Source organism: Panthera tigris, chromosome C1 (assembly GCF_018350195.1).
Source record: "Panthera tigris isolate Pti1 chromosome C1, P.tigris_Pti1_mat1.1, whole genome shotgun sequence".
NCBI classification, from domain to species: Eukaryota; Metazoa; Chordata; class Mammalia; order Carnivora; family Felidae; genus Panthera; species Panthera tigris.
The window spans coordinates 201,683,233-201,698,419 of record NC_056667.1 but is presented as its reverse complement, the minus strand read 5'-3'; the positions used below and the strand labels follow the sequence as shown (position 1 = coordinate 201,698,419).

General features: G+C 57.4%; 1 protein-coding gene across 4 annotated transcripts in view; it reads right to left on the bottom strand.

Annotated features, from left to right (window-relative positions):
* The window catches only part of SPEG (striated muscle enriched protein kinase), a 49,619-nt gene that overhangs the window by 20,565 nt on the left and 13,867 nt on the right, over nt 1–15,187 (bottom strand). The window contains exons 9-18 of one of the 4 annotated variants that reach the window (XM_042995388.1): nt 9,850–10,025; nt 9,527–9,615; nt 8,455–8,630; nt 5,674–5,934; nt 4,488–4,646; nt 4,192–4,381; nt 3,865–4,088; nt 1,253–1,372; nt 929–1,033; nt 122–328 (exon numbers count right to left, since the gene is read on the bottom strand). In XM_042995388.1, coding sequence (XP_042851322.1) covers nt 122–328; nt 929–1,033; nt 1,253–1,372; nt 3,865–4,088; nt 4,192–4,381; nt 4,488–4,646; nt 5,674–5,934; nt 8,455–8,630; nt 9,527–9,615; nt 9,850–10,025 — 1,707 coding nt within the window. Of the gene's footprint in view, nt 1–121; nt 329–928; nt 1,034–1,252; nt 1,373–3,864; nt 4,089–4,191; nt 4,382–4,487; nt 4,647–5,673; nt 5,935–6,271; nt 7,094–8,066; nt 8,289–8,454; nt 8,631–9,526; nt 9,616–9,849; nt 10,026–15,187 lie in introns of those variants that run through there. The other 3 variants (XM_042995389.1, XM_042995390.1, XM_042995391.1) reach the window with 3 other exon arrangements.

Here is a 15,187-nt window from a genome sequence, read left to right as displayed (position 1 = left end):
CGTGCTATTCCCCCCATAGCTAGAATGTCTAGATCAGCCCTTGAGCCTCCACCACGAAGACCCAGTTCCCTGGCCCAGCAGCCCCAACCACCCCCACCCCCATAGAAGAACCCAGGCTCACCGTGCTCCAGCAGCTGCACAGGCTCAGAGGGGGGTGAGGGCTTGCTGCTGCTCTTGATGGTGGTGCTGAGGACCCGGAAGATGTGCTGGACCCCCTTACGCAGCCCCAGGGCTGCCCACCCGGGCTCCCGCAGGCCCGTGGCCAGCGCTGTCCACTGGTCTGAGCCCAGAACCTGGTGCTGCACGGTGTAGGTCAGGGCGTCTGGGTCTAGTGGGGAAGTAGCTGCTAGAGGTGGGCATTGCTGGGACACCCCCTGTCCCCCCCCATTCAGCTGGCTCAGGACCCAGACACTCATCATTAGTCTGCTCTAAGGACCTGCCTCAGTTTCTCCTGTTGCTTCTGCCTACCTCCCATCTGCTCTTTCCAACCTGGCCAGCCATGCTCAGGGCCAACCAGGTGCCAGGCATGGGGTCCAGTTGTAGGCATGGAGGGAGTTTAACTCATATCCCAATTTCTTGCTACAACCTGAGATGGAGAAACTGAGGTACAGAGCAGGGAGAAGTCATATGCACAGGGAAGGGGAGGGTATTCCCAGGATCATGACCCAAACACCCAGTCCCTCTGAGAAAGGGAACGTGGAGGCCCCTTTGTGGCCTCCCCTGATGTGGACCCAGGGCTTTATCCACCTTGGAGAGGAGACAGGCATAGCAGCTCCTGGCCATGTTCCGAGTCCCCTGCTCTGTCCTACCCTCCACTGGTACACCTCTCTGGGTCCTGCCTCCCCATCCTGGCTCCCTGGGTGCCCCTGCCTGGGTGTCCCTGCCCACATTCCATCCCCACCCCACAGCCCTGTGCAGCCTGACCCACCAATAGCCATGTCCAGACTCCTGGGGGGGTTCCATGTGAGTGTGATCATCTTCCCAGTCACAGCCACCACCTGCGGGGCGCCATCTGGGGGGCCTGGAACCACATCTGAAAGCCAGAGGTCAGAGGTCTGCTGGGTCTTTTAGGGCCCAATGGCTCCGCAGGATCACCAAGCCTCAGGACAGTGGGATGGAGACCAGAGGCACAGCCACAGGGCCAAGGGCAAGGCCAAGTGGCTCCAAAGGGCATAAGGGGAAGGGAGGCCTCTCCCTCACCTAGGCCTCTGTGTAGGCAGAAGCCAGCTGACCGAGAAAGTGCCTGCCTTACCTGTGACATAGAGGTGGGCATAGCACGCAGCTTTGCCCAGCTTGTTGGCGATGACACTCTTGTAGACGCCGGCATGTTGAGGTCCCACAGCAGGGAACACCAAGCGGTGGACATCCCTGTCTGGGGGGTGGGCAGGGAGACAATGACACCGAGCCTGAGTGAGGAGGTTTGGAGGGCTGGACCCATGCCACCACAGGCCTGGCCCTTTACCCTCACCCGCTGAGGGAGCAGCGAGGGGGCAAGAGGGGGGCGGACAGCAAGAAGCACGTCCACCCTGCAGCAAACCCAAAGTCCAGGCTGCCAAGCCTACACCTGCAGCCCTAGCCCCTCTTGGCTGTCCCTCCAGTGACTTCTCATCTTTCTCCCACACTGATTCACCCTCTGTGAGTTCCTACCCCGCTAACTACCCCTCATTTCTGCACCTCTGGCGGTCACACCTGGGCATCAAAGTGCTGACAGGTTTCATTCCTAAGGCCCCTCCCTCAGTCCCCTCTTCATCCCGCATGGCCACTGCTGGTCCCGTCTGCAGCACGGCACCCAAAAAAAGCCCTCCACTGGCACAGTCCACACTCTGCCAATGGCATTGCATGCTACCTCCCGACCTGGAAACCTTGACGGCACCTACCGCACTCGACGTACCTACTAGCATCCAAAGCCCTCAGCCCAAACACCCACCCGGCCACGTCTCCCTCTCTTCCTCCAACCCTGACAAGCCATCAGGTCCCTGAACAAGCCCCAGGAGTTCCATCTCCAGGTTTTTGCTCACGAAATTCCTCCCTTCTGGAATACTCTTCCCTTACTTAACGCCTTCTCCTTCAAGACACAGATCACGTGAATGCCAGCCTGGGAAGCCTTCTCTGTACCCCCACCCCTGACTCCCTCCCCGGGGTGCCCGGCACCAGGCCCGCACTGCTGTGGGTAATTCTTCCCCTTTACTTACATGTGTCGTGGCTCCTTAAAGACAGGGCTAACTTGTCCTGTCAGGCCCAGTACCCGACGCCTTACACATAGTAAGTGCCAAAGATGTTAGATTATAAATTATAATAAGAGTTGTCTGTTCTGTGCCCAGTCTATGCCAGCTACTTGACATGTACTTTCTTCCATAATCCTTTCAACAACCCTGCAAGATGATCCTCATTTTACCAATGAGATCAGAGACATTAATGGACTTGTCCAAGGTGACCCAGCTAATGAGTGATGGAACCATGGCTTGAAGTTGCTTCCCTCTGATTCTGATCCTCCTTTTCTACACTGTGATCCCTGAATGATGATAGGGAGGCCATCTCAGGCGGGGGTGTGAAAGGGAAGAGGCCTGCACTGTCCTCCTTCACGTCAAGGCCATCCCCAAACACCCCTCCCCTCTCTTAGTGGTTATCGCCACGTGAAACACTCACCCATTCATTTATCTCTGCTGACACTATTTATAAAGGAAGAGAGACCAAGGGCTGCCGCTGACCCCAGATACAGACAGAGGCTGAGATGCCAGCTCAGATCCCAAGAGACACCCACCGGGGGCCTCAAGCAGAATGAGAGACAGGAAGCCCGTGGGCTGAACAGACAGCCCGAGGAGGGGGCTGTGAGGAGAAGAGTCACAGCCACAGTGATGGCACTGGACAGTGGGGTAGGGGAGTGGGGCACAGGTGACAGAGGGCATCCTGGTTAGGAGGTGGGTGCCAGGGTCAGATGGTGTTTTTCTGCCTTTGGGCAAGTCCCTGTCCTTCTGTAAGCCTCAGTTTCCCTGCCTGCAGACCGGGATAATAGTACCTGCCTTATAGGCCCTTGATGATGTCAGGCCTTCAGCACTCAGGGTCTGGGACTCACAGAGTGCTCAAGAAAGATAAGTTCTGTCATGTCGCAGCGGTAAGAGGCACCCATCACGGTCGCAGCATGGGCTGTCTGATGGGGTTAGATAAATCTTTTCCCATGAGACTCAGATCCCTTCCAGGATGGAAATGAGATACCGCCGAGAGAAATATCTGAGGTGGAAAGGACACGGTCCCAGATACGTTCCTCTGTATTTCTCCCCTGGCTCCTTTTCTTTATTTGGTATTGTTAACAACCCTGGCCAAGCATCCTTTTGGAGCCAGACGCTGCCCACACTGGCCTTTTCACTGAAATTTCTCCAGGAATGTGTGAGCAACACTGCTTTATGAACAAGGATAATAATGGCAATGACAAAAACAATAGCAATGATAATATTTTTAACATTTACTGACCACTGGCTATTTGCCAGGCCCCGCTCTGAGTGCTTTATATGTATTAACTTATTTAAAGCTCATAACAAGCTTTTATAGATAAGGAAACTGAGGCACAGAGAGGTTCCGTAACCTTGCCCACAGTCCTGCAGCTGGTCAGCAGCAAGTTGTAGGGCCTGTCGAGCAAGTGTTAAGGGGGCCACCCCAGGCTCAGAGCGGTGATCCAGCAGGTGGCGCCGTGCAACTCAAGGAAGGAGGCCATGACCTCCTAGCGCCTGCGCACTCCCCTCCCCGGCAGCGCCCCATCCCTGGGCAGGCTAGAAAGGGAAGGCTCAAGGGCAGGGAGAAGGTGAAGGTACTGTGTGTGCAGAGGGTGCCAGAGGGGACACTCCCCAGGGTCCCTCCCTAGACACATACACTGTGTCATGCGCCGGTCATCACTGCTCTGGATGCGGTGGCCATTGTGGAACCAGCTGATGGTGGGGTAGGGCAGGCCGGTCACCTGGCACTCCAGCATGGCCTCCTTGGCCAGTCCCACCTCCAGGTCCTGCAGTGGCCGCAGGAAGTCGGGCATAGACAGCCGCTCCAGCTCGCCCTGCTCTGGCTCCTCGGGGATAGAGGGCATCTTCTCCAGCTTTGAGCTGTAAGAACAACATAGCTGCCCAGATGCCCAGAGCAGCCCCTCCCACCACCGGCCGAGGCCACACAGAGGCAGCCCTGGGAGCCCCGGGCGCGCCGCGGTACCTGGGGCCGGTGGCAGCCGTCCGAGGCTCCTCCACGTAGAGCTGGGCCGAGCACTGGGCCTGGCCGTGGGCGTTGGTAGCGCTGACTGCGTACAGCCCCTCGTCCTCACTGCCCACATGAGCGATGTGCAGAGAGTGCAGACCTCCTTCCTGCCGCAGCCGCAAGTTCTCGCTCTCCTCCACCTGGTGGCCTGGGGGAGGGAGGGGCGGGCATGCAGAGCAGGCTCAGTGGGGGCCCCCCAGCCGGCCCTCTGGCCCTCAGGAGGCGCCCAACATCTGCAGGGTGGAGGGCCATACCAAAATGAGTCCAGGTAACGGCAGGGGGCGGAGTGCCGCTGATCTTGCAGTCGAAGCGGGCCGCCCGGCCCTCCAGCACCTCCACGTCCTCCAGCAGCCGAGTGAACAGGGGCGCCAATGAGGGCCGCACCGTCAGCCGGGCACTGCAGGTCAGCTCATCTAGTGGCCGGGGGGAGGTCAGCACTGGGGCAGCGAAGGCCACGGAGTCCCAGGAACCCCAACCCACAGGTCCTGCCCTCATATGCCAGGCAGGAGAGGGGAGCTGGGCCAGGAGCTGGAGCCTGGGCAGAGCCCAGCAAGGTCCCCAGACGCCAGAATGAGGTAGTAGGCAAGACCCAAAGACCTGGCCTTCTCAGGAGGGTGGAGGTTGGCGACGGTGGGCGGCAGGCTGCCACGGTGGTTGGGGAAGCAGCAGGAGCCCCTCGTCACTGCCCCTGCCCACTCAGGACGAAGCTCCGCTCAGCTCCAGGAGAGGGGCCTGGAAGCCAAACCCCGATCCTCCCCCACACCTTTCACCTCCCCTCGGAACTGTCCTCTGGGCCTGGGCTGTGCCTCCACTCCTCCCACCCACCCCAGACCCCGTGAAGCTAGCCCACAAGGAATCTTCTGGGGGAAAGAACAGCCCCTTATGCCAACCGGATCCTTTCCTGCTTACAAAGACTTCCAGTGTCACCTAAGGGGCTCATTACCACAAGCTGGTGAGGCGTCATCTCTGCTCTTCCAATGAGGACAGAGACCAGGTCAGAGATGTCATTAATAATAATAATGGGTGACATTTATCAGGTGCCACCCTTTGCCAGTCTTGTGCTGTACTTTGTTCTTTACACATGTTATCTCATTAATCTGACCAATTCCCCTACAAGATAGCGAGTCTCGTGATCTCGTTTTACAGATAGTCTAAAGCTCAGAGAGATGTAGTAACTTGTCTGAAGTCACGTGGCAGTGCGTGGCAGGGCCAGAATTGGAACCCAAGTCCGGGTGGGTTCTGCTACACCTCAGCAGACTGGTTCTCTATGGGAACAGCAGCTGACACTGACACAGAAGGCCCTCCGTGCCAGGCGCTACTCCGCGTGTTGAGGCAGGTGTACCGCATTATCTTACTTTGCGCCCAGCTCCTACACTTCCGGTCCCCTCCCCCCAGCTCTGGGGTGCCCATGGCAGCCCTCGGGTCTGAGCGGGCAGTTACCTTTGGCCGTGCTGAGCTTGCAGGTGTAGACACCACTGTCGTCCTCGTGCACAGACGTGAGCAGCAGCTTGCATTTCCGGCCATCGAAATGCATCTTGCATTTGAGCAGTGCGGGCTGCAGCAGGCGGCCTCGGCAGAGCCAGTCTACCTCCACGTCAGCAGGACCTGCCACCAGGCACTCAAACAGCGCCATCTCCCCGGCCCCCACGTCCACGTCCTGCAGGGGGGCCAGCACGGCCAAGGACCGGCTTTCAGGATGTGCTGGGGGGAAAGCGGCCACAGGGGGGCACGCGAGGAATAGAGACACACGGGGTGAGGGAGACACACACACACACACACACACACGCACACACAAAGAGACAGACAGATACAGAGAGAGAGATGCATTTTGTTCCTTTGGAGACAGGGAAAGCCCGCCCACCCGGCCAGGACAGCAAGGAACTCCAGGGCCTGCCTTCAGGATGGCAAGCTGGGCCAGGGAAGGTGGACTCAGGGGAAGCGGGAAGGAATCAAGGGCAGGGAAACTGAGAGGGCCACGTAGGGGCAGAGACGGCGGCGGAAAAAAAAAAAAAAAACACAGCACACCAGCTGGGTACAAACTGGACTTTATTTGAGCTAAGAAACAACTTTTTCCAAATACCTCCACACCCATTACAGCAGGCCCTCACTCTTTGGCCAAGCCTGGCTAACACCCTCATTTCCAGACAGAGCGTCCCAGGCCCTGACAGTGAAAAGGGGAGCCCCAAATGAGCCCTAAACCTGCCCAGTGCAGGACTTGGTCAGGCCTCCTCATCAGCATAGGGCCTGAGGCCTCTGGCTTTTAGTCTCTTGTGAAATAGAAAGTGTTGTGCCATTTGAAACCCACTTCTGGAATGGTCAGTGCACTGCCCCCCACTTCATGAGCCTCTTGTCAACAGCCTCCTGCCCTCCTAGGCCCCTCCATCCTGCAGAGGCTATGCCCTGGCCTGTCCCGCTCTGCCTCACCCCACACCAGCTCAGAGGCATCCTTCCCTGACTGTCACAGACACACAGACAGACAAACAGAGAGACAGACAGGGCCTGTAGCAGCGGTAGCACATGCGCTCGCTGGGTGCTCCCCTGCAGGGAGAAGTTGGTGGGGGGGGGTGTCTTGATACCCCTCATGGCTGCCCCTTCCTGGCACTCAGTCCATGTGGGGGCTGCCCAGCCATATGTCCACTTGGGGAAGAAGGGTCCCTAGGGGCCCATGGGCTATCCCAGGATGCTGCATAAGGTGGAGAGGGGAGGGAATGGGAAGCTGGGACAGGGTCCAGGCCGGCGGGCCGGCAGGGTCTGTGGGCAGGAGGCAGTGAAACACAGCGAGGTCCGAGAGGTGCCTGAGACAGGGGCGCGGCTCGGAGGGTAGCGGGGGGAGCGCAGTCGGCCCCCTGAGCTCACTCGCCTGTGTACAGACAAAAACCTCAGTCAGCAAGCGGCAGGTTAGTGCAGCACACGCACACACGCACGCACGCACGGGCACGCACACCACGCAGACCTGGCTAGGGCCCCTCTACGTGGAGACCTGCCTCTAAAACTGCCAGGGCACACTGCCACTTTCAGTTCCCTCCAAGATCAGCCTTGGGATGGGGGGACTGGCAGCCAGCCAGAGGCCGGGCAGAGACCGCAGAGGTCTCTGGGGTTCCTGGGTGGGCAGAAGCTGTGGGCAACTAGGGAAAAGGCATCAGGGGTACCCAAAGCCCAGGGGATGTCAGGAGGAATCCCAAAGAGAGAGAAGCACTGAGACATGGGTTAAGACAGAGAAGCAAGGCAGAGCCAGACCCTGGAGGGGAAGGAACAGGCCAGGGAATGGGAGCAGGGAGAGCTGAAGAATTCAGAGACCAAGGAGTGGCAGCTCCAAGAACAAGAGGCATAGGGCAGGTAACTGAGATAGGGAGAGCCCCGCGAAGGTGACCGTGACTGTTAGGGTCTAAGCTCCAGCAGGGGCTGGTGGTATCCAGAAGCTCGCCTCTACCAGGAAGGGAGGGATGATGGCTGAGTGCAGAACTAAGGAAGGGTTCCCAGTCAAGAGCTGCCCACAGAGAAAGGTGAGTAGAAGGCAAGGTTGACAGCCAGCCCTCGGGAGGAACACCACCAGCCCCCCAAGGGCAGCCTGGCTAAGGCCTGCCTGCTATCCCCATTGCCTGAAAGGCCCCCTGCCCTCATGCCCCAACTCCGGGGGCCCAGGCCTCTCCACATTCCATGGCCCTGCTCACCCTCACAGCCCTGGGGTCCCTGGCAAGGCTTCAAGCCCAAGTCACCCCAAGGGCCCCTCGGAACGGGTCCAGCTATCAGACTCTCCCCACTGCAACCTCCAGCCACAATAGCTTCTGCACAGCAATGGGATGGGTAGGAGGGCAAAGGGGCAGGGAGGGGGTTTGTGAGGGAGAGGCCTGGAAAGGGCAAGGTGACCAAAGCTTGGAAGAGTGTGTGGAGAGGACAGCTGGTGGCAGGAAGTAGGGTCTCTCTCTGGCTAATATCAGGGAGCAGGTGCGACTAAGCATAGGGAAGGCAGTACTGCGTAGTAGACTAAGCACTGAACAACTTGCCAGGTGGCCTTGAGCAAGTCACTTCCCCTCTCTGGGCCTCAGTTTATTCAACTGCAATATAAGCAACAAATTACAGGATTTTATAAGGCCCTTTCTGTTCTGGCGTCCTCTAACTGAGGTTGCGTGAAAGTTGGCATCTGAGCAGGGAAGAGGCTGGGGATGGGGGGGCCAGGGCCGGCGGGCAGGGTGGGTTTTATGGAGAGCGTGAGGCACTCACCTCTGACCTCCAGGCGGGCCTCACACTGCCGGGCTCCATACTCATTAACCGCTTTGCAAGTGTAGAAGCCAGCGTCGGCCCGCTCAGCCGCCAGGATCCGCAGCCGGCACAGCCCGCCCTCTGCCTCCTCCGCGAAGCGCCGCTGGTCTGGGCGCACCGGCTGCCGGTTTCTCAGCCTGTCAGAAGGACAGGAACTCAGTCTAGGGGCCCAGGTCCTGACTTGCCTGCACCAGGAAGTGGGGCCGCAGAGCCAAGCAGGCTCCTCCCCCCCCCCACCCCGTCTTTGGTCTACTTGTCAGATCTGTCTCACTGACCATGAGCACCCTTGGGTTAACAGGGCCAAGTTTTCACCCTGACTCTGAGATCCTCCCCCACCCCCAGGAACTTCCAGAACTCCTCTGCCCACCTGAATCTTAACCTTCCTTGGAACCTAACTACACTCTTCAGTTCTTGGTAGCTCTGAAATGTCTTCGTGTCTTATTTTTTTTATTATTTATAACCAACGGATAGCTTTCTCACTTCCCAAAAGGGCTAAGAAATAACTTACGATGTTAAAAAATCACAGGGGACCAGACAATCAATTACAGATGAAAACTAGAATCCAAATAATAAGAATCTAAGCGACCTGAGTAATCAAAGTTCTATGCACCCAGGAGGAAGCAGTGCAGCTGAGGCCCACATTTAACCCTGGGCTCTGCCAGCTCAGATACAAATTGTTATGCCCAGGCCTAGCACAGGTCTGGGAACAGAGCAGGCCTTGAAAATCACCCCGCTGTCACCTGATAGGGGTGAGCATGGGCAGCCTTCTCCAAGAGATGACTCCTGTCCATTCATCCCCAACTGGACAGACAGGAGACCTTTTGTTACCCAAACCCTACCCCAGAAGAAGCCCTGAATGAGCCTGAACAAAGGCATGTTAAGGGAGTGGCACCACTGGACCCGGGATAGACCCCTGGGCAGATCACAGGGAAGTCCACAAAGGGTCCACTCCCCTCAACCCAAAGCCAGGCCTCCCAGGGCCAAGGCTGGAATGGGGGAAGCTGGCCCGTGGTGGCCAGTGGCTGCTACTCACCAGGAAACCACCGGCTTGGGCTCCCCCTGGACACGGATGCTCATGGTGACATCTTGGCCTTCTCTTACTGACTGGTCCATAAGTGAGACCTGAAGGGGGGACCCCAAAGTGTCAGGGGAGACATTCAGGACCCAGATGTGGCCTGGGGGCCAGAGGATTCTGGGACAGAAACCTCTTCCACACTAGGCTGACAGAGGCTGGCTCCAGGTAAGAAGGGTTAATGGGGCCAAGCTCTAGGCCTTGCTAAAACCTGGTGTGGCCCCAAGAACAAAGGCACACATGAAGGAATGAGGTTGCCCGGGGGCTGGCCTCAGCGGTCTGACCTTGAAAGTGGGGGGTGCCTTGGAGCCAGTGTCAGAGGAACGGCGGTTCTGGCTGGGACTGAGCTTCATAGTGGGGGTTCGGGGCCAAGTCTCCCCAGGCTCTGGAAACTCCTCTGGGGGACTCAGGTATTCCTCATCAGAGGTGATGGGGCTGCTGAAAGGTGATGTGGACCCTCCTGGAAAAGAGACAGAAGAGAGACAGTGGCACAGAAAGAGACACCAGCGGGGGAAGAAGGGCCAGAGAGAATGACAGAGCTGGCTAGATCAGCCCCAGATCAAGGGCCTGATAAGGCCTGGAATGTCCCGCAAAGCCCAGGACATAGGCCAGCCCTGCCCTGATTTCACTTCATGGGGTTCCTACTTGCTTGCTGCATGACCTTGCTCAGGTGTTTCCTGTCCCTGAGCCCATGAATCCTGCTCTGCCACAGACTCTCCTAACACTGACGCTGCTGACCCTCCCGGAGGGGAGAACCATAGGCAATGGCCTGGGACAAGGCATTCAGGCACCAGAGGGGCTGCCGTCTGGGCCCGAAAGGAGGCTTAGAATTCCACTGGAGCAGGGAACCCACATTCCTGGCATGGAACTGCAGGTTCCTAATGCAGATGGTCCCCAGAGTGGTACAGCCAGGGACCCGTTTCTTGGGTGAGCTGGGCCTGGTGCAGAGGAACACACACCTCAGACAAGCCCCATCGGGACAGTGCCAGGGCCAATGAGGCGGCACTGTCCAGCCTGCCCTTCCCCCTCTCCCTTCTCAGCTTCCTGCCCCAAATACCCCAGGGGCACCTGTTGGCCCCAGCCCTAGAGCACGGACCCCAAAACTCTCAGGGGATGGAAAAGCAGTTTGAGTGATCCACAGAGAAGGGCAGCTGAGACTGGGAGAGGAGGGGGGCACGAGTGTCTGCTTTGGGGGAGGGGTGTCCCCAGGGCCCTGACGCCCTCTCCTGCAACTGGCCAGGGGCCCAGCCTCACTGAGCTGGCTCCTATCCGACTACCAAATACAGACATGAATCCACCACAGCCCCCTGGCCCCTCCTCCTGGTTCCCCCACCCCAAGCCCCTGTGGCCCAGCCCCCCCACAGGGCCGCACCCCAACTCACCCGAGACTCTGCACACAGACCCCAGGCTGTGCCTGTCCTGAAGGCTCTGCCCTGGCACCAGGCCCTCCTGCTGCCTGCCCACTGCCCACCCCACCCAGCTCCCCAGGGAGCAAGATCCCAGCCTGCCCAGCCCCACTCACTCGGAGGCTCTACACCCGAGGGCCTGGGGGAGGGGAAGGAGCCCAAGGAGGGGAAGGAGGAGGTGGGGGCTGGCAGGGCAGGGACAGGCTCGGTGGCAGGCAGGCAGCTGGCTGGGAAGGTGGTGCCTGCTAAGACCACAAGCAGTGCAGGCCCTGGAGTAGAGGGGGAGGAGAGGGGAGGGGCAGAGCGCAGCCAGGCTGGATTTAGCCACCCTGCTCATTCCCAAGCAGCAGGACCTGCCTTTTCTCTCTTTACAGTTTCTAGACCCTGACAAGAGCAAAGCCCCCTCGGTGGTACCTTGACTCAAAGTGCGGGGGCCTCAGTCCCCAGGGAAAGATGGGGGTGCTATCTTCACTGCAGCACCTAAGATGCTTGCCCTGACCCGTTCACTTTGACATACCCACCAGATGAGGGGCCGATGGCAAATGGCCCCTATGATGCCCCTTGTTCCCCACGTGGGAATGTGCTGACAAGCTTCAAATCCTGGAGCCAGGCCATACCCTGTTTTTTCTGGTGCTGAGAATCAGGGAACTGTCAGGACCTTCAGCCTCTTCCCAGAAATACCCTCCTCAATCTGAGGGGGCCCAGAATACCACCTCTGCCTCCCCACTATTGCCATGGCAGGTTTGGCCCTGTACCACCCAGGGGCACCGGGCCTGCACTCACCCCTCCTCCTTCAGGCTCTATCAGGGGCACCTGTTGGCAACTGTCCCTCACCCTGTCAGCTCTACCAGGACCAACAGTCACAAGGCAGGGGCTGCTTCCCCGTAATGCCCCACAACTAGCATCCTTCTGTACCAGGGCTGGGGAAAGGGCTTGGAGATCAGCAGCAGAACAGGGGAGCTGTTGAGGAGAAGTCACATGTCCTTTTCCTTCCTCCTATCACCACCCCCCCCCCCCCCACAACCCAGGGCCACATTCCCAAGCCATGACCTGTGTTTCCCAGCACTGCCAGTGAAGAAGGAGGAGGGGACTGGCAGAGGAGGGGCGCCCACCATTCAGGTTGGCTGCCTTGAGGTGGGGGTGGGGAGGCAAGTCGGAATGGCATTTGGAGAACATCTGCCCGGGCCCTGGCCACCAGCTGATGCTGAGACCACAGGCATGGGCCCTGAAAGCGGGAGCCCCCTCCTCTCTGTGGTGCCTGGTGACCTCCAAGGTCACCTCGAGATTGGATGGCGCTGCAGGCGCTCAGGGGCCCAGGAAGGGAGAGCAGAGCCTTAAAGCAGATTGGCAAGGTTTGCAGGGAGCCTCAGAGACCCCTGGTGGTGGCTTCGAGGAACTGCACCCTGAGGGCATCCAGCGACCAGGTGAATCAAGGTCCTGAGGCTGCCCGGAGACACTGAGCAAGGATTTGTCTCCAGCTCCCAGAACCTCTGGGGTTCCACATCAGGCTCTGGTGCCACCCCACTTCTTACTGATCCCACCACCCAAACCATCTTTGTAGCCAGTCCTGCTCCACCCATAAGCCTGGCTCTCACGGTGGGAAACATTCTTATACCAGCCAGGAAGTGGGTATAACCTAATATGCACATATTGGTTAGGTGCTGCCACATGAGTGCTGCCCCTACACACCCCACCACCCCAAAACATGCCGACTCTGTGCACACGTGTGGCCTTTCAACACTGCTCCCAGGTCAGACTCACTTGATGAAAATACCACTGTGAGGGAGCCTCCCCAGACCCGTGCATCCAGCTCAATACTGGTCCCAACATCCCTTGAGATGTTCTAAGGATAAATATAGTCACAGTCACCTACATGAAAGGCCTTCTACACCAGGGCTTTTCAGCCACCCACATCAGGACCACCTGGGAGCCTGTTTAATCTATAAATTCCTGGGTCTTACTCTGAAGAATTAGATGTCCTAAAATGGGGGTCAGGAAAATACATTTTAAAAAAAGCACACCAGGTGATTCTTATGCACATGAAAGTTTAGGGACCCCTGTGATCTTCATGGAAGAACAACCCTGAGAGGTGAGCTCACCTTACTTGGCCACTTATCAGGGCAGGGATCTGAATAGCCCAAGTGCTTCCCACAGGACCACCTGGCCTCCCACCTTGAGCAAGGTTCCTGACTCTACAGCAGTGGTTCTCAAAGTTCACAGTGCATCAGGATGGAGCTTAAACCACAGATAGCTGAGCCCCACCCCCAGAGTTTCTTTTCTTTTTTTTTTTTTAAGTTTATTTATTTATTTGGAGAGAGAGAGCATGCATGGCATGTGCATGTGCATGCCAGCCAGGGAAAGCAGAGAGAGAGAGAGAAAATCCCAAGCAGGCTCTTTGCTGTCAGCACAGAGCTCGATGCGGGGCTCAAACTCACACACTGTGAGATCGTGACCTGAGCTGAAATCAAGAGTCTGACGCTTAACTGACTGAGCCACCCAGGTGCCCCACCCCCAGAGTTTCTGAGGGGGGGGGGTATGTTAATGTGCATCTCTACCATATTCCCAGGGTGATGCGGATGCTGCTGGTCTGGGGACCACACTGTAAAGACCGCTGCCCCATGGTTTCTTCTGCCATCCCAACCTCCATGCTTAGGCAGATCTTCGTTAGTACCCTTTGCAGATGCATGTCCCGCCCAGCCTCTGCGTGTCACCCAGGCTGTTCCAGGGACTGAGACAGTCACATGGATTTTGATTCCCCCCACACTGCTACCTCACATGCAATCCCTGCGGTCCACATAGCCCCAGACTAGCCAGGAGGGCCTCCAGGTGTGGCTACGATAGCTGAGAAGTGGACAAAGCATGGTCATGATTTTAGGAGCCTTCTGCCTGATAAGGGTGACAACTGAGACACATACACAACTAGTCTAGTGAGCACGAATAAGGTGGCAAGAAAAGGGCAGATCAGAGCCACGGGAGTGCAGAGAGCAGATTACTCTGGACTCAGGGAAGACAGGGTAACTGAGGGAAGGGGTATTATTGGAATTATGAATTTGGTTGAGGGGTGCTGGGGTGGCTCAGTCAGTTAAGCATCCGACTTTGGCTCAGATCACGATCTCACGGTTCACGAGTTCTAGCCCTGCATTGGACTCTGCTGTCGGCACAGAGCCTGTTTTGGATCCTCTGTCCTTCTCTCTCTGCCCCTTCCTCAGTCGCTTTCTCAAAAATAAATAAACATTAAAAAAAAATTTTGGTTGAAGAAGGAAAAGGGGGAAAGTCTTTCCTGAGGAGGAAACTGTGTGAGCAAATATTCGGAGAAAAAAAGGACATGCAGACCACTGCAGCTCAACTTGCTTACAAAACTGGGTAAAAGTGAAAGGAGTGAGACCTGACCACGTTAGAGTAGGTGCCTCTCTCAGCCTCTCAGCGGCCTCCAGCCACCTTGGGGTCATCCTCGGGGCCAGATGGCGGAGGCCAGCTTCCGGGGAGTGGCCTTCACTCTCAAGGCAAAGGGCAGCTCCCTCGAGGTTTCCGAGGGAGGGCATGACATGTGGGACTTAACAAACACTCAAACATGGCCCAGCCATTATTCGTAGTCCGTTCTCCACGGGCACTGTCTCAGTGGGCTCCTCCAGAGGTGATGCCTTTAAATGTCTGCTGTGGTCAGGCCACCATGGAAGACAGAGAGGCTGAGGGAAAAGGAGGATACAGGCCAGCCTGTGGCTGGGAAGGCACAGGTGCTGTCATGGGTACCGCCCCTTCCAAAGCAGAAGAGCAGCACTGAGGTTTCTGTTTTGGTTTCCAAGGGACAAGGAGCAGAGAGAACTGGGGCGCCTGGGTGGCTCAGTTGGCTAAGCATCTGACTTCGGCTCACGTCATGATCTTGTAGTTTGTGAGTTCGAGCTCCGTGTCAGGCTCTGTGCTGACAGCCCTGAGCCTGGAGCCTGCTTCGGATTCTGTGTCTCCCTTTCTCTCTACCCCTTCCCCGCTCATGCTCTTCTCTCTCTCAAAAATAAATAAATGTTAAAAATTTTTTTTTAAAAAAAAAGGGGGGCAGAGAGAATTTCACACGGTCGGCCTGACCTCACCATAGAAACAGTTAATTCCCTACATGTGACTATTTGGGGTTGCTCTGTGTTAGACAGAGGGTTGGCACTCATGTTAGACTAAGTCCCCATTCTTCTCATGGGCTGAGTGTGACAGCCCCCACTCTGAGGAA